The 20329-nt window shown below is 39.5% G+C and overlaps 3 protein-coding genes across 9 annotated transcripts; 1 reads left to right on the top strand and 2 right to left on the bottom strand.

Moving 5' to 3' along the window:
- Nucleotides 1–728: 728 nt before the first annotated feature.
- LOC147255698 (NEDD8-activating enzyme E1 catalytic subunit-like) lies at nucleotides 729–9769 on the bottom strand. 6 transcript variants are annotated; one of them, XM_086213578.1, is made up of 19 exons: nucleotides 9622–9769; nucleotides 9348–9472; nucleotides 9183–9245; nucleotides 7093–7207; nucleotides 6910–6990; nucleotides 6747–6829; nucleotides 5953–6033; nucleotides 5802–5845; nucleotides 5646–5710; nucleotides 5394–5549; nucleotides 4039–4141; nucleotides 3788–3910; nucleotides 3584–3637; nucleotides 2299–2335; nucleotides 2125–2206; nucleotides 1922–2022; nucleotides 1347–1410; nucleotides 1197–1251; nucleotides 730–1101 (listed from the first exon to the last, which is right to left on the bottom strand). In XM_086213578.1, exons 4-19 carry the CDS (start codon nucleotides 7204–7206, stop codon nucleotides 1013–1015), a joined length of 1332 nt encoding a protein of 443 aa, XP_086069704.1. In that variant the 5' UTR covers nucleotide 7207; nucleotides 9183–9245; nucleotides 9348–9472; nucleotides 9622–9769; the 3' UTR covers nucleotides 730–1012. The 6 variants fall into 6 exon arrangements, with proteins under 6 accessions (XP_086069702.1, XP_086069704.1, XP_086069705.1 ...); XM_086213574.1 differs by having other exon boundaries at nucleotides 732–1101; nucleotides 9207–9245; nucleotides 9348–9468; XM_086213575.1 differs by having other exon boundaries at nucleotides 733–1101; nucleotides 3788–3898; nucleotides 9207–9245; nucleotides 9348–9468.
- Nucleotides 9770–9856: 87 nt separating this feature from the next.
- LOC147255697 (PRA1 family protein 3-like) lies at nucleotides 9857–13459 on the top strand. The gene is made up of 3 exons (XM_086213580.1): nucleotides 9857–10114; nucleotides 10595–10812; nucleotides 12051–13459. Exons 1-3 carry the CDS (start codon nucleotides 9933–9935, stop codon nucleotides 12224–12226), a joined length of 576 nt encoding a protein of 191 aa, XP_086069706.1. The 5' UTR covers nucleotides 9857–9932; the 3' UTR covers nucleotides 12227–13459.
- An 835-nt stretch (nucleotides 13460–14294) lies between these two features.
- On the bottom strand, nucleotides 14295–17048 carry LOC147255696 (leiomodin-3-like). Of its 2 annotated transcripts, XM_086213573.1 has the most exons (3): nucleotides 16560–17048; nucleotides 14837–16441; nucleotides 14295–14670 (listed from the first exon to the last, which is right to left on the bottom strand). In XM_086213573.1, exons 1-3 carry the CDS (start codon nucleotides 16974–16976, stop codon nucleotides 14623–14625), a joined length of 2070 nt encoding a protein of 689 aa, XP_086069699.1. In that variant the 5' UTR covers nucleotides 16977–17048; the 3' UTR covers nucleotides 14295–14622. The 2 variants fall into 2 exon arrangements, with proteins under 2 accessions (XP_086069699.1, XP_086069698.1); XM_086213572.1 differs by having other exon boundaries at nucleotides 14603–16441.
- Between the last annotated feature and the right edge of the window lie 3281 nt (nucleotides 17049–20329).

Here is a 20329-nt window from a genome sequence, read left to right as displayed (position 1 = left end):
CTTAATCTCATTATCGCTTTAATCCTATTATGTACTCAGTACAGACTAGCAACACGTCAACCATTTCAAAAAAGGGTTACACGTTATTTATGCATTAATGTATAAGAAAAGCTAATTTTACTGCGGACCAAGCGCTTTTCCTGTAAAATACTTTTGTAATTCCTACAAAATATGAAAACTTTAATGCCTATTTATGCACACGCACAGCACAAAAAGTAAAAATGCTTCACTTTGATTTTACGATTTCAAGTAAAAGATCTAAGACATCACAACAGGTTTTTTTGTGTTTGTGAGCTTTTCACCTTGGCGTGGCGTGTCAGCAGATTAAACAGCAGTACTCATTAACTCAGGTTCTAATAAATCTGTGGACAAAATGTGTAGGAAATTAACTATTCTTATGTATCTAAAGAGACTTGGATCTTTTACCAGAAACGATGAAAAATGGACCAAAACCAAACTGTTCCATTCATATCTTTGAGAATAAGAACATAAGTCCCTCAATGATAAACATTTGTGTAAAAGATTCATTTATTCAGTGACTTCCTTTTGGCTTTATGTGACTCTAAATCTATCTAGTTATGTAACTGCATAAATATTCAAATGAACAAGGTGGCTCAAATTACCTCTTGATCTTAAAGAAAATCATTTTTGGGGGTTTTTCAAATGGACATCAAAGGCTCCAGCAAGCTGCACAATTGGCCTGCTGAATTCCCAAAAATCAGGTGAAGATGGACAAATTGAAGCTTCCTCTATGACTGTGATAAAACTTTATTACAGCACAGTGCACATCATTAATCTGTTTTAACTGACAGATACAATGTAAGTAACACAGGGTATACAGAAAAAGTCAACAATATAGATGATAAATGATTCCACGTTCACACTAATCCTATCCCACGAGTAACAATTTATTCATATTTACATTATCATATCAAATATGTAACATCACAGTAACCTTGTGATGAAACACCCGCTCGACCATCACATCGGTGCCGTGCATTTTAAACAATGTTCAGGTGGTGAAATTGAGCTTGAAGAGGACCGTCTGGGGTGTGGTGACATCTGCCACAGCTAGTTCCTGCCCGTCTGACAAGCCCAGCTCTGTGTCAATAGAAAAAAAAATTCAATTATGTGTTATCATCAATGTCAGCAACGGGGATAGGTTACTTTGGAAAGAGTGGGATTTGAGTCATTACCTTTTAAAGTTTTGCAGAGGTTCGGCCTAGTTCGTTCCTCGATGGATTTAACAGACTGGAATTAAATTGAAGTCATGGGTCAGTTTTCTTTTTTTTTTTTAAACAGATGAAGGTGATCATTGCATGGGATGCTCAAAAGTTGTATATTACCTGCAAATACAAGGTCTTATTCTTCCCTTCCAGAGTTGTAGTGATCGCTGGAGATTTCATTTGTCTGGAAAAAAATTTATACACAGTCTTTGCTTTCACACCTGTAAGCTTAAGGTTGAAGTTGCAACAAATCTCATTATTTTATTTGGTCCTGCTCATCAAGCATTCCAAGCATAGGAAAGAAATGTCGCCAAGTAATTTACTCAATAAAAACCTCACTGTACTTCTCCCTTCCCTTCTCGCCATCTCACAGGATGGTGGTACACACCACACAATGACCATATGTAACCACCAGTTCCAGTGGTGTTGCATCATGCGTGTACAAGCCAATGAAATGAATATTTTATGGATCACTTCCTGGTGTGGTCTGTTTTCTGTCACACCTCAAACAAAACCACGCCAGGAAGTGACGCCAGTTTGCTTGCTGGTTGGATGTGCTTTCACACTGGCACCAACGAACAAGACTATCTAAAGAAACACACCAGGGTTCATTTAGAGCTGAACAAGAAGCTCAGGCATAAAAGCAACTTAAACAGACAGTTGTGAATATACAGTGTCATCCTCCGAATACTCACAGAGAGGCATTCTCTGTCAGGTACTCTAAAACCTCCTGGAGTTTAGCTGAGGATGGGAACTGGAGATCCTGAGGCACTTGGCTGCACGCAGAACAGTTCTCCTGCCCATCAGACATAAACATGGAGCTGGTTATTAATGTGTGTGGTTAAGAAGGCCTATAAATGCTGTTATGCTTCAGACAGGATTTTAAAGTATAATGTACCTTTCGCTCTGCTTCAAAACTGTAGGTGTACAATCCATCCACATCATTAAAAACCAGGTAATTATTCAAAGGAATATATGCACTGCAAAATAAAGTGTGGCATCAAGTAATGATCATTTGACAAATCAGATTATTTGCATGGCAGATTCAGAACATGTTTCTGCTACCACCAACCTTGTAGCGATCTTAAAAACTTCTGTTGCACAGGCAGCTGAGGAGAGTGAAGAAAAACATAAATAAGTCCGTCATCATTTGTCCAAGCATTTTCATCACTGCAGATTAGTTCAATGAGCAATGAGCATAAAATATCTTGCAGATATAACAAAGCATGTTGCCCAGGAGGGCATCAGGATATTTTTTTTATGTGCTGCTTGCCTCTGCAAATAAGTATCTAAGTTATTTATTCCTTACTAATGGAAATTGGAATCTTCAGTTACATTCTGTGTCTGTGAGTCTGATCAGCCTTAGCCTAACTCCACTGAGTTAATAATTCATTTTGGTGATTTATTCACTGTTTATTTCCAAACCTCATCCCTTTTGATGAACATGCTATGGATAAAACAAGATCTGCTGCTTCTCAAACTTGTAATTTAATTTGTCTTGTTGACTGCTGGCTGGTTAAGAAATAGATATGAAAACATGATACAGAGGGCAAGCGCCTGAATATTCATGAAAATAGAATGAGAAGTTTGCGGACAATTCTAGTTAGGAATTAGTATTATAAGCTAGACAGGTTAATTGTTGCACTTGACAGGTGAAATGCCCTGAGTGTGCTGTTAGGCATTTTTTCCGTTGAGGTATAGCCCGAGTGGGATGCACTACACCTTGGGTATGCTGGCAAATTTCAATGTAAACAGGTTTAGAAAAAGTGTGCTGCAGGGATGTCTTATTTTTGTAGGCCAACTTGGAAGTTAGCATTGCCATGGCTTCCTTCCAACAAAAGCCAATGGGAGATTTATACTGGATTTTTGACTCATGCTGAAAACGAGACATAAACTGTTTTGTTTTTCTTACAAAAGAAAACAACTTTTATTATTTTTGAGGTGTCATGTAATAGTTAGACGAAAAAAAATGTCGTTATTCTGTGCACAAACTGCACTGTGGACACATGACTTAAATGTACCCACAACTAGCTTTGTGTTCGTTCAGCCTTCAGCATGTGGTTTCTAGTCTAATTTGGTGACCCGTCAGCAAGGTGCACTGTTAGTAAGACACATTAATACTTTGAAATTAATAAGTGTGGTATTTTCTGATGTGTTTTATTCCATCAATGCATTTAATTGGAAACCTATTTAGAAAAAAAAAAACAGAGACAAGGGAACCAGATCAATGATGCTAACTTACGACAGGGTTTTCCTACTCTGTATCTCATCAAAGACAGAAATGCAACTGCTAATTACTTAGCACAAATCTGTAAACAGTTTTTAAAGTGCCTAAAAAAAAGTCAAAAGTCTCATACCAGCAATGACAGCATTTGTTGACGCAACTGCAGGGATGATCCGCTTCACAACTCCTGAGGTATGAAAATGTTAATTTTGATCAAGTTTAATTAACACACCATTACAAGAGCTTGTCAATACAACAGCTGTCTGTTACTGTGAGAAGTGAAGTGTTCCACTGATGAAACAAATCAACAGTGAAAAGAATTACTCCACAGGTTCACCTTGAGTGAGTCTGTATGTGACTCCTGTGATGCTGAACTCAGCAGCTCTTTCTTGTGCTCGGTCAAACACCCATTGGACGTGCTCAGGATTGTCTCCGTCTAAGCTTGTATCTGAAAGACCGACTAAGAAAGTTAAGATGCATAGATAGATAAATAGATACTTTATTGATCCCAGAGGGAAATTCAGTAAATGTAAATGATGTCATTTCATGTGTTAAAGTTAAGAAAATGCTGTACATTGTTTAGCTTACCTCCAAACGGTTTTTCCTTGGGCCACTGTAAGATGCGAGCATATTCAATACAATGTTCTGGCAGTCTTGGCATTGATGCAATGGTGCACATGGGGAAATTGATCTGTTTAGAGCAACAATTAAAAAAAAAAAATCACAATTAATTTAAATGTGAAGCCATATTAGAATTGGATTGCTGACCACCTTTGGGGAAACATGAATAAATATTTTGAACTGATATAACAACAACATAGGGGGCAGTATGGCTTGGAGGTAGAGAGGCCATCTAGCAACCGAAGGGTTGCTAGATGGTACTGGTACTGGTCACTTCCCCCGGTGACCATGTCAAAGTATCTTTAGCAAGATACTGAGCCCCTAATTGCTCCTGATGGCCCTGCGATGGACTAGCGACCCACCCAGGGTGTGCCTCACCTCTCGCCCAGTGTCAGCTGTGACAGGCTCCAGCCCCCCTGCTACCCTTAAGGGTTAAGCAGTATAGAAAAAGGACGGATAACAACATTTTAGGGAATTGCCACCGAGGTATGCTAACACTTCCCTTCCAATACCATTCATTGTGCTACCTAATTAGCAGTCAGTCAGTCTCAGTAGGTCTTTGCTCCCGAAAGAGGAGAAAAAAAGCACCCATCTTCATGTCTGGTTCTAGATATGAGGGCAAATAAGGTTGTCTCCCAAAAGGTTTCTCTAAACATCCATCAGACATAAAAGAAAATCTTTTTTTTTTTTTCCTTGGAGTTGTATTTTTGGCCCCCTGCTAGCTCTGTTTAGCATTACAAAGACTTGTGAGAAAATGGCTTACTCTTTAGCTACCAAAAGCTACACTGATACATTGTGCGTTTGCCATTTGGCTGTTGGTTGGGTAAGACTGGGTTTTGAGAAGTTTGCGATTAAGAAACAAACTGCCTGCTGAGTCTGGAAATGATGCTGATGAAGTTATTGACAGTGAACCAAAATCTACACTGGGGCACAACAATTGGTTAAATGATGCTACAGCATCTCTGTAGATATCAGGAAGCTATGAAACAATTGTTATTCAGAGCTATTTAAAAAACTGTCACAAATCTGCCACTATACTGAATTGAATTACTTTATTATTTTCAGTGCTTTCTGTGAGATGCTAATATTGCATTTTGCTTCAAAAAAAAAATCTGTCTCTTTGAATGCATATAACACATATGGATCTGATTTGATTTGAATTTCTATTAGTGAAAGTTTCTATATCCGTTTGATCCATCATCTGTCAATATCTAGGACCAAGGTTGCCACAGAAATCCTATCCAGTGAGTTACTGTGTCATCTACTGATTTACATTCAAAGGGAAACTGCAAAATTAACTGCTGTTGGGAAGTGAGCAGTACCTGAGGAGGGTACAACTCTAATGTGCAATCAATGCATGCAGTCATGCCAGGTAAAATGACGCGAGCGTTTCCTTTGAATCCCTCCGTGCCTCCGTCGATGAGAGGGATGATGGAGCTGGGATCCAGGACTCCATCTTCGTAGCTCAGAAGGGATATCTAGAGAAGACAGCATCAGGTGTCACTCTCCACAGACGTCCTAAATGTGTGCTTCCAACATCGAAAGGTTTCTGGTAAATACAATCTCTTTCTTACCAACATGCCATTCATCCAGCGCCTGGCAATGATTGAGTCCAGTCCACAAACGATGATGTGGAACTCTGCAGAGAGTTAACAAGTCAATATGAACTCAAAGGTGTTTGCATGATTAGCTCCATAAAGGAAGAATTTTTATTGCCAAAACACACTTACGCCTGTAGAAGGACTCATCAAAGTCTTGAATTTTTTTGAAGTGACTGTAAGTGTTGTTAATAAGGAATTAAAATCATGATCAAGATGGTTAGTATAATGTAAAGCCAAAGACAATCTGAACTTGATAAGAAAGAGTGCCTTCAAAGGATACGGGACAACTTTACATCCAGGGATACGACTGTTGACAAAGTCGGCAGCTACTTCTGCTTTTGGCCGTCCGACATCTTTAGGTCTGAATGGATGTATAAAACAGTTAATTATGGAATATATGACGTGCTGTATATAAGGAGAACAACAAAAGCATTCACACTAGGGCTGTTATGGAGCTAAAGTCATTGATTAACATCAACTGGCAACATAAACTTAAACAACTTTTAACCTTTTTTTTTTTTTTAAAAAGAGAAAATATTGTGAATTCATGCTTGTTTTGATCCATAATATTAGTAGACGGAGTTCCTGTCTGCCTCTCCTCCTTTTACAGAAGCAGACATTGGCTTTCATTTCCACACACATATCAAGTTCATATCAAAGCACATTCATTAGCAATGGTTCCCCTCACCTCAGAATAAAATCTCTGCTTGTCCTTGACCTGAAATATTTAATACATCTGAACTCGTTCTAAAAAGGTGTTTCCATCTCCCAACAAATGCATTCACTTGTTTTCAGAGAAGGCAAAAACCTCGATCTTTCAAATTTTGTTGTTTCCATTAAGCTTTTCAGCTTCAATATGCGCAGTTAAATCTGCAGACAAAAAATATCGTGCTGCTTCATATATGTTCAATGGAGGGCCACCAGACCATTGCTTAGGTAAACGAAAAAATTTAAAAACAAACATTGAAAACCATAGACATGCATTTCACAGCATAGCAGGATTTTCACATATACCACATATGTCAAGACATTAACTTTAAAACAATTAAGGAGAAACGCAGAAGTGGCACGTACCTGAAAAGAAACTGCCTATTGAGATTGGACACATCAATCGTGTCCATGTCGACCACATGAATGAGGCGGAACCCGGACAAGGCCTGAAGCGCAAGCAGAATATGTGGGAACAATACAGTGTTTGCAGGCACTTAATATCAAATGTATTAAAGTTGTTCTGTACCAGATCTTTGAGAAGTTCACATCCAAGTCCTCCTGCACCGATAACCAGAATCTTACAGGTCTCTAACAGGAACTGTAGAGACTGAGAAGACAGAAGGATCATTTCACAAAACATTTAAAGAAATCTATTCAAGTTCAACAGAAAATGCTCCTTTCAATAAGGATTTCTCCTGTGGCACCTCACCTCATTGCTCGGCTCAAAGTCAGGATGAGTAAATGGGCCGGGTCTCTCCAAAAACTTCTTCACATTATTCCACCGGCCATCCCAGTCGCATGCGTGTCCACCATCGACAGCCATTCTAGACACACAAGATAAACTGAACTTGTACTGCAACTCCAGTTACAAATTGTTATCATGCTATTTAATGTCTTCGAATCAATAATGCTGCATATCAATATGCATAATACTTCTTGTCCTTTAAGGTGATTTAATACATAAATACAGATGTTAGGAGCTGTTTGAGCTCCACACTGGAGTACACGGTTCTGGCTTTCTTCCTGGGGGAATCTGAACCTTCCATGTCTCCATTTCTACGTTCTAGGACTGCTCAGCCCTTGTTTTCTTTGGCTGGGTCTTGCGAAAGCCATTTGAACAGTTCCTCTATCCCAAAATTTTGTTTAAAGAAAAACATTATTCGGCTGGTTTTCTCGCTCACAAGTAGGCTCTCTGCCAACATAGGAAATTCTTTCTAATAAACACTCACAAGAAAATGAAAAAAAAGAAAGTCAGGGAAACATAGAACACTACCAATGAACAAGAATGAGACGACCTTCTGTGTTCTACTTCCTTGCAAATTAAACACTGCACCGTTTAATACATGTGCATCTCTATAGTAGTAGTTTTGAAGAAAAAATCAGAACTTTTTTATTACATAATAACAGTAAATTGAGCATAAACTCTTGATTAACATTCTAAAGAACACAAATACAGTACTTCACTTTAATGTGATCCTGTGAACACAGTGCACATGATACTCACTACCTGCTGAATCTTACAGTGTCAGGATGCGCTTCACTTTAATGGCTACACCGTACTCGTACCTGGTTGGACACTTATTTGCCTCCAGGAAAGGTGTTGAAATGATTTCACAGGTGTTTTTGTCCATATTAATATGATGGTTTCTAAGAGTTACTGCAGACTTGTGGGAGCAGCATCTTTGGGCAAATCTCTTGCTCTACTACATCCCTACAGAGAAATGCTATGGAGGCCATTTATGTCCACTGTTCAATACACCAATCTGAGCTTTGTGAAATGGACAGTGATCCTCCAGGGAGTAGCCATTACAGAAAGGGTGCGCTGTGGAACAAGAACTGTTCAGCAATGCTACGATACAGGTAGGCCATTGTACTAAGGGCCCCGAGTGTGCCAAGAAATTATCGCCATAACTTGACCATCTGAAGGTTGCACCATAATTTGATGGGACCACTGGGTAAAATTATTTCAGTCTTCCATTGCTCAATTTTGGTGAGGCCACATGGTTCCCTGAGGTACCTGCTCTTAGGAGACAGGAGTGGTGCCTAGTAGAGCCTTGAGCTGCTAAGAACATGCTGAGCATCCAGATGTAGGACTTATAATTACTACTGTTGCCTCTATCAGCATGAACTAGTCAGGCCATTCTGCTCTGACCTCTGTCAAGGCCGACACAATGGGCCTCATTCAGCACACCCTCGATGTACTCTCACAGGGAGAAAGCAAAGGCTGATGGCTATTTGTTACTTGTTGTTCCTGGCATCTTTTCTGTTCCTCTTCAGAACTGGCTATCATCCAGGCTTTCAAAGACTTTAATGTTGACAAGAAGAGTTACAAAAGGCCATCAGGATTTTTATCTTATCTGTTAAGACTACACTGAGGCTTAAAAAAAAAATCCTGATGTATGTAAGAACACATTTATGAGTATGAACATTTCATGAATGAGACCCAATCTTTGGTGACTTGGTTGGAACTTCTGCAGATCCTTTAGACCACATCCACATGCTTTTATACTGTTATGTTCGTCCAAGTGATTGGCTCATAAGGTATTTGCTTTATCAAGCAGATGAAAAGGTGTACCTAATAAAGTGGCCGGCACATCCCTGATTCGATTTGCAGAAAGGATACAGGATTAATGCAAGGACACTGTAACATGTTTGATACTGTGAATGATACACTGTTTACATTGTTAAACTGTGTAACTGGCTTAAAGCCTGGCCCAGGTTAGAAATATCAACGTTCAGGTCTCCTGGCCCAGCAGTCGCGGCTCACTGTGCAACGCAAACCTGCTGCCAGTCAGAGACCTTTAATTAGTATTCGTCACTAACTTCTCAGTCAGGTCCTCTATTCGCCTTCTTTTCTTCTCCCTGGAAGAAGAAAGCAAAATAGATTTCCAGCATGCCGCCTTAACGTCTAACTGCGAGAGCTTTGCTACCTTTAAATTGTATTTTTTGTCCATTGACACTTACGGCTCCTCGGCATCCGCCATACTTTCACGGTCCCATGTCCTCGATTCACAAGCGGGGTTCACAAGCGTCAAAGCTGCGCAGCACGACGCAGTTTCCAGGAAGTACACAGTGTTGACGCCTGCTGCCTCCAAGAAGAGAGACATCAAGGTTTTTAATCATCAGCAGAAATAAATATTCATTGTATTAACTTCCACATTATAAAAACCCTATGTTTAAACTCGGTAAAGGGGGGAGGGCTGCACATTATCGTCCTACAACATATATATTTTTTTACCTTTCGGAAAATTATTCTTCAATAATGCAGCATGCATAGTTGGTAAATACACTATTTTTATATCCAGGGTATATAGTTTAAAAAAGATCATTATTTGTCGATATGAAACATGAAATCAATTCAATCAGTTTTCAGGGAAATCGGGCAGTTGCTCATTCTGAAAAAAAACAGCACGCAAGCGTGATTTCCTAAGTGCCATGGCATCGCGAGATCACAAACGAGAGTACGGTTGACGTTTAATCCTTGCTCAGACGTTCATCGGCTGACCTGCGTGTGGTGATGTTGATGTACTGCTTCAATATACGCTAGCCATGGCAGCCAAGATGGAGCTTGCACCTCTCCGACCGTGGGATGATTTCTTCCCGGGAGCGGACCGGTTTGCTAAACCAGAATTTAACGACGTGACAAAGTGGAACAACAGGGTGATAAGTAATTTAATGTACTATCAGACGAATTACTTCGCCGCCGCCCTGGTGGTTCTCCTCATAGTTGGGTAAGTGCTGGCTACGCAGCCTTCCATCGCTGCCTATGTGTTTAATTAGCCTGCATATTTTTGTATCCACGCCCATCGTGACAACACAGGCTGTTCCTGTAAGATTAACATTGTTGTGGCAAGCATTTTTTTTAAACATTTCATGGCAGTCTCTGTGAGCAAGAATGACATTGTAGCTAGCTTAAATGTGCGTTTCAAATTATCACCGAAAACTTGTAACATTTTTAAATTGAACGTGAGAGCCAGAGATGCTAATCTGGCTCCGTGCTAATATGGTATGCTTGCCCGTTATAATTTTGCATGTGGAGTCATATTAATAGAGTATGACTAAACAGCGGAAGTTATGATTAACCTTAGCTGCTGGCACCTACCCTCTCATTGTTTAGCTACCCAGGATTTTCCTTGTTGTCGTTGTTGTTAACACCAGTAGGTTGTGCTATTTAACTTGCATGAATGACATTTAACTTTTTTCCCCACCAGGTTTCTGAATCCATTCGGCATGTTTCTAGGTGGAGGTGTGGTGACTCTGGTCTTCATGGGCTCAGTGTGGGCTGGAGAGAATAAAGCCACCATCAAGAACTTTAAAAAGAAGAACCCCACACTGTTTGTCATCGGGGTCATGGTCACCAGTTACTTTGTGCTGTCCTTGTTTGGTGGTGTCATGGTCTTCATCTTTGGGATCACCTTCCCTTTGCTGTGTGAGTCTTCATGTATTCCACTTCCAGATCCTAAAATCACATGACTGGCACATAGTATTTTGCAATACTTTTTACCTTAATTTGAATCTCATTTTCTACGTAAACAAAATGTTCAAGCTGTTTGATCACAATGTTAGTTTCCCCACAAACATTCTATGATTTTTACTTCCTGGAATTTATTCTCAGCACTCTGAGACATTAAAATCAGTTTAGATTTGACTCAAGAAGCTAATTTCATTTTTTAAATGTTGTCCTAAAGCATTGATTAACACATAGAAGTTGAAATTATCGTGTGTTAAACTATCAAATATATATTTTGAGTGTTTTCCTTTAGGTTCCCACCAGTCTCTTCTATTATTTCATGTGGTGTAAAATTAGTTTTGAACATCAGGAATGAAAATCATACACCCCAATTTTTCCATATCATCAAGACAGTGGTTTTAAAGGAGCTGCTAACTGCCAAAGTTCTGCAGATAAATTATGTTGTTAGGACTGGTTATTTTAGACTCATACATGTCAGTTCCTCACCATATACAGTTTTAGATACCTTCAATAATTTACATTTTAACTTGTGTTCCTTACAGTAAAGTACCAACCCTTTCTGTCATATGTGAAACTGTGAATGGGGATCATGACTCACACCAGGATACATAGCTGAGGTTTCTCTGCTGGTGAACAAGTTTTTCCGAAACACTCTGACTCAGTGCAGTTATTGAACAGCAAGTACAGTAATGCTGACATGCATTTACTCCTGACACAGATTGTAGAATAAAAGAGCCTTGGTGTACAACCCCTCATGGTGAGCTCTACCATAGGTCAAAGCTATACAGACTTCGATTTGCCACAGCTCTCTAACTGCATTTACAGTCAGGCGGTCAGTGGAGTGATTTAGTTAATTGATGGGCCGGAGCAAATGTAGCAGCTTTAACATGGTGGTGGGTAGAAAAGGCAGTTTGATCTCATCCCAGGAGGCCAGCCCACTGCTGGCTGTATTTACGGGTTGCTAAGGGTTGTTGATTTCAACAGAACTACATTTACTGACTGATGTCATGTGCTCAGTATCTGCATGACACAGGAATAAAAAGTACACCACTCCCTACCCTTGCTTTAAAGTCAACAATATCACATTCTGTGTGTGTGTGTTGTTGTTGTTGTTTTTTAATTTTGATGGTAAATTAAGTTTGAGATGCTACAATTTTGTTTTCAACAAAAATAATTTCATCTTTTTGTTATTATAGTAATCCTAATCCATGCATCTCTGAGACTGCGCAACATGAAGAACAGACTGGAGAACAAGATGGAAGGTGTTGGGCTGAAGAAGACGCCCATGGGCATCATCATGGATCTCCTGGATCAGCAGGAGGAGAAAATTAACAAGATTCAAGATTTCATTGAAAGCAAATTGAAGGAGTAAAGCTCAAGCCAAGGGTGTGCCAAGGGATGTCAGTGTCATATAGTATGGGTTAAAATTTCTGTAGCATCATCCCAAATTTCTTACCACCACCGCTCATGTATGTCTAAAGTAACTGATGTTTCATTCCCATACTTTTTGTCCATTTTGCTTATTTTTGTACATTCTTGTTAATGCACTCCATCTCATGTGTTCAGAGGGTTACTAACAAAATGACTATGAAAAGATTTGCACAATCAACATGGGGTTTGGTTGTTGAAAAGCACCAAAGGTTTGAGCATTCCTCTGTCAAAATGTCTCAAAAACAAATCCTTTCCTTTTCAGACAGCGCACTTTGATCCAAATGAGACTAGTTCAACAACATAAGCCAGAATGTCCCAAACGGCTATTTATACACAAGTTGTGGTTAAAGAACATCCAATTCATTCTGTTTGCTACCTCGTAAAAAGCATGGTTTATTTTCCTCTCCCAGAGCAGAGGCACTTTATAAAAATACATACCCACTACAGAGTGAACTGCTTCTAAAACAGCAATAACTCCCATCTTGTCATGTCAGAAGCTGTGTGAAAGCTGATCTGAGACTAGTGTGCTTCGAATGTAGATGAGGCCTAACAAACAATTCTGGAATTTAAATGTAACTTTTCTCAAAAAACATGGCCGGTTCCTGACCATACAGGCCGCCCTGAGTGTAATTCTGATCATTGCTATGCAAAGTTGAAAAATGAATGGCACTTGCAGCTCTATGGTATGTACATGGCTGTTGTTTTATTTTCATAATATAGCATGTAGAAATGTAAAAAAAGGAAAAAAAATGGCGGAAGGATGCAAAGTAATTAATTAAAGAGATAAGCCAACATTTTTGGTCCAATATAAATTTTAATTTATTTAATACTTGCAAAGAATGGATTAGGGATACGTTATGCTGTTTTCCATTATCTGTTACCAACCAACCCTTTACTATGTTAAAAGAGTGATATCTATAATCTGTAAGTGTTCCTTTTATGCTGTTCAGACAACGAACAGTCGTTCCCTAATGCTTTTTCACATGTGCACATTGAGTTTGTGCATGCTACCTCCACAAAAGGCAGGCCAGAGAGAGTGTCTATATGGTTGCTTTATTATATATAATCTATGTTTTTATGTGACTTTTTCATTCTTGAAAAGTGATGATGCAAACACTACACCGAAAGTAAAATATGCTGTGCTCTATAAAAGTAATAAAGTTAACCAAATTTATGAGGCAATGTTTTTTCTTATTAAGTCTCACTGTCTTTCACAGATGTAATTGTTCATGTCTTCTACATACATACATACATCTACATACTCCTACAGAACTCAGAGTCGTAGAATAATGATTTCTCTCAGTCTATAGACTACAGAGAACAAAAAAGAAATAAAAGATATTGAGGCCACAATATGTAAATTATTCCAATGTTTTGGCTGTATCTGTTGATACATTTGTTCCAACAAATTATTTTGCTGTCACAAAATTTAATTGATTTGTGGCCACAAGATTCATATATGTGTGTGTATATATATATATATATATATATATATATATATATATATATATATATACATATATATATATTCAAAAATAGCTTTATAAATAACTAAACTGAGGTAATAATACAACTTGTGATCATAATTAACTAAATTGAGTGACCCAAAAAACTAAATTTAGGAAAAAAGTTGTATCTCTTGGCCTTTATTTCCTAAAATATATTTGTCTACGGCTACCCCAGAGCTCTGTTACAGCTACCCTGGGGTTCTAAGGTAATTACACTCACTTACCTTTACATATTATAGCATGGTCTCCATTTTTGAGGGATGCTAACGTGTCTACAGGTCATCCAGAAACAACAACAAAAATGCATTTACTTTACAACTATTCTTTCCAACAGCTCGAGTTAAAAACAGTTTAAAGTGTGCAAGTAAACCTCACCTCATTAATGTTGAACAAGTAATTTCATAAACATGTATTTAGCTTCACAGTGATGTCATTGACATTGTTCTTAAAATAAGAAAAATATTACCAGTCAAGAGTGGAATATCTTTTTTTTATAGCAAAATGCAACAATATGAAACAGATTTGCTTTCATGAATTAGCAAACATTTCATGAAACAATCATTCTCCCACAATCCTTTTCACCAAAATCTTTTGTAACATATTTAGACAACAATTAAACCTCCATTTGAGTGAAAAAAAATGCTCATTCAAGTTGTTGTATACTGTTATACTTAAATTGTAGCAGCAATTAAAATAATGCAATAATAGATCAACAGCACACCAATTTTGGCCTAGATATAGATATTCATATGGTTTATTTAAGATGGTTATTAATACTAACTATATGTAAAATAAACATGGTGAAGAAAACCCTGCTGACATTGCAGCCTCAGATGAGACTCGTTTCACTTGATTCCAGGGCTTTAGGGAGCGGCACCTGCAAACAGTGACAAAGGAAAAGCATGAAATGTTTCCTTGGATTTCAAAAATGTTCACGTGGTTGGTTTTAATCAAGGTCATTCAATGCATTGTACATATGGAATAATCTGTTTAGAAAGATGGACTGTTTTTAATCTACTGCATACTAATTCTCGTGTACTCACTGATTTGAGATAGGCCACATTACTCTTTTTGATCTCATTCAGGAGCTCATCACGCGGTGTCAGATCAACTTTGGGGGGCACTCGTCTGCGAGGGACTGGCTTCAAAGTCTTAATCACAGCACTCAGGTTGGGTCTTTCATCAGCCATTCCTTCACTTCCTCTATCCTTCTCTTTAGGAGTCTTCCTCAGCTGGAAACTTGACCTCTCTGGTCTCCTGTCATCCCTTGGGTCTGACTCAAATATAGGGTCCCGTTTTTTGGGAGTCCTCTTCAGCTGGACGCTCCTTAATGGGTTTGCAGCTTCAGCACTGGCTTGTTTGGGAATTTTCTTGTGTTTGAGCTTCTTCTGAGGTGCTGACACTTCTTCTGCCTGATGTTGAGGTTTTGGAGGGACGGCACTCAGTTCTGATGAAGGTGGGACAAGCCCATGCTTCTGCAGGAGTTCCAGAGGCGGTATGTACCCCAGCATCTGAAGTAAACCAGGAGGCAAGTTGAGACTGCTTTCATACATCTGCATCACCTCCCTCTGCTCCTTCAGCTGCTGCTGTTTCTGCTCCTCCTTCCTCAGCTGCCTCTGACGGTCTAGATTCCTGGTTAAGAGATTGGTCACCACCATCCTGGGCCCTGGCAGCTCAAAATGGTACCCCATCTTCAGGAGGGTATTGTTGGCCTTTAGTAGGCGTGATATCTCCATCTCGGCATGGTGACCCAGCATGTGTCTTTGGTTGTGAAAGCGTAGCTCTGTGAGAGTCTCATTAAATTGGAGGCAGCGTATGATAGCAACAATTCCCTTTCCCGTTATGAAGTTCGACTCAATGTTCAACGTGGTGATGCTGCGATTTTCTCTCAGCATGTTGGCCAGGTTGAATGCTATGTTTTCATCAACACCAGTGTTGGCTATACTGAAGGTTTTCACATGTTTGTTCCTCTTTAAGGCATTGACATAGTCCAGCAGCATCTCTTTAGGAATGTTTTCTATGTTGTTGAGGTTGACCTCAGTGATAGAAGGGTTATTGTTGCGGATCTTGTCGAGTGTGGATTCCAAGTTTGTCTCATTTCCTGATGGTCTTGATGTCATTTTGATATTGCTGAGTGCCAACTTTGGAATTTGTAATTTGTTGATTTTTCTCTCCTCTTTTTGGGGGAGTTTATCAGTGGTTTCATTTGTATCTAGCTCCTCTGGAGCCTCTTCGGGAGGTGAAGTGTATGATGTTTTGTTTTCTTCCTTCTCCTCAGCTTGTGATGGGCTTTGTTTTGGGGTAGTCGTGTCCTCTGTGTCTGAACATGGCTTGCTGTCGTCTGTGCTTTTTTCTGCCTCTTCCTCTGTGTTGTTAAATGAATGATCGACATGTTTTCCTGTATTTTCACATTTATCCGAGTTCACCTCTTGCTTCTCCTCTTTCACATCAACCTCTTGATGTGTCTCGTTGCTCTCTTCAACTTCTTCAACAATTTCCTCTATGATTTCCTCTATGATTTCCCCTCCTTCAGTGCCATCTACAGTTTCTTCCTCTATAACTTCTTCTATCACCTCATATACCTCATATTCACCATCTTTGGCAAATTCTTCTTCTTCTTTCTTTTCAGCTTCCTCCCTCAAAGTTTTCTGATAAACAACAAATCATGACTACAAGGTTAGAACTGTGTGCTTATTTCTGCCAGTATCATTGAAGTACATACATTCCCTGTTCATCTGATAATTTCTAAGATTTTAATCTTCTTACCTCACTTGGCAGCAAAGTAGCAGGCACTCTTTCCTCTTCAAGCATACGTTTGGACTCTTTTTCCCAATAAAGGTAATCAACCAGGGATCTGTGGTCAAACGTCCCCGTCGGAGGCTTGTCTGTCTGGTCCTTCTGTCTCTGTCCTACCGGTACACTCTCATCTGGGGCGATGATAACATCCATTTCACTCTGGAGCTCCTGAAGCTCCTCAGGTGAAAGCATTGCAAGGATTTCATCTTCATCAATGTCCTCTTCATTAAGATCTTCAATCTCTTTACCGTTTGACATATTTGCAGTTTGTTGCTTCAAATGGTATATAAAAGGAGGACAAGGACTGTCCAAACTGTTACACAGGACAGAGCCAACTAGCAGGCTTCTACCTTTGACTTCAGCCTGTAATGTTTGCTCCTGCCTCATGCAGAGTCTAAAATTAAACTCTGTGAACTGCACGGAAGATATTTAAGGTACAAGCCGGGGGAAAGCCATACTAACGGTCTTTTTTCAGCCCCCTCTCCCAGCTGGCTCTGCTATCAGAATCTTTTGGGATGACAGTTGCTTCAGGCAAAGGAAAGAACAGGATTGACAGGAGCAGGTGGACCATTTTCACAGGCCGCTGCACAGACATAACCTCTGAAGGGCTGCACAACAAACAGAGATTGAGTCAGAGGAGGAGAGATGGCATTTCTTACGTCTGATATTTTTAGATCATAACTCAACACACTCTTTGATACAAGGCTTGACAAATGCCTTTTCACTGGAAAGTTAAAGTATAGATACTTTTGGATGAAGTCTAATTTTTTGGCGAATACTTCAAGCTTTCTTCAAAGATGGATGGGGCAATCAATATCATTATTATATATCTATACAATATCTGTGTTTTGAATGTGAATGTTTGAGCAGTAACTGAGGAGCTTAGTTCAACATAACTCCTGGAACAAGGAACCAATATGGTGCCAAGTTGAACATGTTTTATAGATAGATAGGAAGAGCTTTAGTGATGCTTGTTGGTGAATTTTGTAACCTAATTTAATCCTGGAGTCGAGGCGGTTTACAAGGTGTGGCTGTGGGCATGGCAGACTTCTGAAACAAAAGTTCTCGTTTTACTACTCCATACCACACATACAAGTAATTGTATGAGTATTTACTGCCTTGTCTTTGTCAGATTGCAGAAGACACCGGATAATTAGTCCCCCGATGTTGGCACGTTTAAAATAAAAATCTGAAGATTTAGCATCTGTGTTGCCCCGGTGAACCCTTCTCCACAATTAGTCCTCTCCAGTTGATGCACCAGATAGTTAATCGCAGTTGCACTGAGGAACTATTGCTTTTCCATTACAATTGCTAGGGGAAAAAAATGGATGCCTGCAGTAAACTTATGTTTATTTGTCTGATGTATGAGCATCAGAATAATGTAAACAAGACCGCCAACAAATTGGTGGCTTTTTTAAGCATTTAGAGGAAAAATGGACTTTTTAGCATTTTGATATGGTTTGAATTATGCCAAGATATGTTTCTGTTGCTTGACGAGCTTCTGCCAGAAACAAAACAAAACAAAACAAACATTAGCACCAGTTTTTTAAGTTCTTTTCCCTCCGGCTCCTTCTTTCCTTCCGAATGCTTGCTTGTCTTTTTCATCCCCAGGCTTTTCCCAGTCCAGCCTGGGGACTGAGCAGCCAGCCATTAGAGGAAAGGCCAGGACAGTGACCTGGACTTTGTGGATGAATATGTAGAGGAATGGTTTGACATGTTGCTGTTGGGTTGGGGGGAGGTGGAAGTTTGAGATCGCTCAGTGTCTAGATTCTTTTCCTCAGGATGACAAGTGGCAAGGGGATTGATGTTGTAGTTGAAGGTCGCCTTATGGAGGTCAGCAAAGCTCCCTCAATGTCTGGCCTCTGCTCCTCTACATGGAGTAGGAGAAAAGACAGCAATTGAGAGGAGACTGATGTGAAGAGACTAAGGTTGACCCACTGCTGACCAGCATATGCATCTGGCATGGCCAGTTCAAAAGAAGGCAGCCTCTGTGGAGCGAGTCAAAAACAACATGATTGACATCACTGATGAATGTTTCAGGGGCTTACTTAACATACTTAGCAGAGTAATTCACACTCTAGAACTGAGGGTGGCGCTAGCAAATTGGATGCTGATGTCACTGAGGTTACCTTGAGACAGCCAAAGGAGGATGAGCTGATCGTTGCTGCTATACCCGACAAAAACATCCTAGCTAGCAGTAGATTACAGGATGATTTAGTAATGTGGATTCAAGCTTAGCTTCCCTGACTGGGGCTGTTGTTTTTGAGGATTGTGAGCATTGACTGTCTGCTGAAAGGAAGCCTAAAACAGATAGTATGCCAGCAATCTCTGTTGGCCATGAGTGTGGCAGACTAATGCCGCGCTGGAGAAAAATAGTCTTGTTCCAGTTCTGTACCTTGGCGGACTGTGTTGGGGTTCAAATGCTCTTTAAGTGGGTAAACATGAGATATCAGAGATATGAGCTCCTGTGAGTGAGGAGTGCCAAGCTAGCATGTTAGCCTTGGCACTCACCATCAGCTGAGACCACTCAGAGCACGCCGTTCACAGCCAACTGCTTAATGCAAGGTTGAAAATTTTTAACCATCATCTATATAAAACAACCATATATTCTATGTCAGAACAAACTGAGCACCACTTTTTCCCACTTTTCCCACAGCTGTAATGCAATCCATGTTTAGCAGTAGGCTGTCGTACTTATTAAAATGAATGCTTTCTTTTCTTTCTTTTTTTACACATTAGCACCACAATCTACTCCAGGAGTATATCTTCTTGCTGCTGTGTTCCAGCAGTACTGATAATAACATAAACAACATCAGAATACATATGTGAATTTAACTTCATTCCCCACAAGCTTTTTTTTTTTTAAACTGGTGTAAGTGATCTATTGTGTCAACACAAACAGGTGTTCATATTTCTACAAGTATTTTAATTAAAGAGGCCATAGAGGGAAGCCTCTGAGGTATTTCTGATCAATAAACTGTTGCTGTGTTATCAAAAACATTATTCAGTCAGCTCAACTCATGCATTAAAAAATTTTAATGAACATAGAATAAAGACTGACAGTAAATTTTTATGGGTTTGGCGATGAATGGATCTGGTTTTAGATTCGTCCTGTGCATGTAACAGCATTAAACGCTCATAAGAAAGGACCACATTGCATTTCCCTAAAACAAGAAGCACATTTGACCTCAGATTCTTGTACATATGAAGCAGATCCAGACAACAATAGGAAGCTTGGGTTGTGGAGGTCCAGTCATGATAACATTTGACAGCAGCAGCGCAGAATAGCCATGGTCCTATTAGAGCTCTTTTGGTAAACTGTGCATGTGATTGGTTGAGAATGTGAAAAGATGAGGCTGGAGCCAGCTAATGGCCAGCTGGCACAAGGTTTTCTTGACAGAATTTGCTCTTTATATTGCCTGCAGGACAGATCCTAGAAGGGTATAGGGTCCAAGTGTAGCAGACCACCAGCAGTAGTTGAAGAATTTTTCTAGTTTGCACATCTATTTATTTATTAGAATGGTGTTGTTTTGTCAACTCTAAAAAGACAATTTTACAGTGTAAATAGTTTGTACGTGATGACTTATTTTCTCATTAAATAAATAGACAATATTGAAAAAGCTGTGTTCCTGTCAGTCTCTTTCTCTCATGGTGGGGACTGATGTGACTGATCTATATCTAACCCTTAAATATTAAGATAAGGACAGAATAGATTATAATCATAAAACATGGAGTATACC

Source organism: Aulostomus chinensis, chromosome 9, assembly GCF_037954235.1.
Source record: "Aulostomus chinensis isolate RoL2024-O1b breed Wild chromosome 9, RoL_Achi_v1.0, whole genome shotgun sequence".
NCBI classification, from domain to species: domain Eukaryota; kingdom Metazoa; phylum Chordata; class Actinopteri; order Syngnathiformes; family Aulostomidae; genus Aulostomus; species Aulostomus chinensis.
The sequence above is the reverse complement of the archived record's forward strand: the minus strand, read 5'-3'. Positions and strand labels throughout refer to the sequence as shown.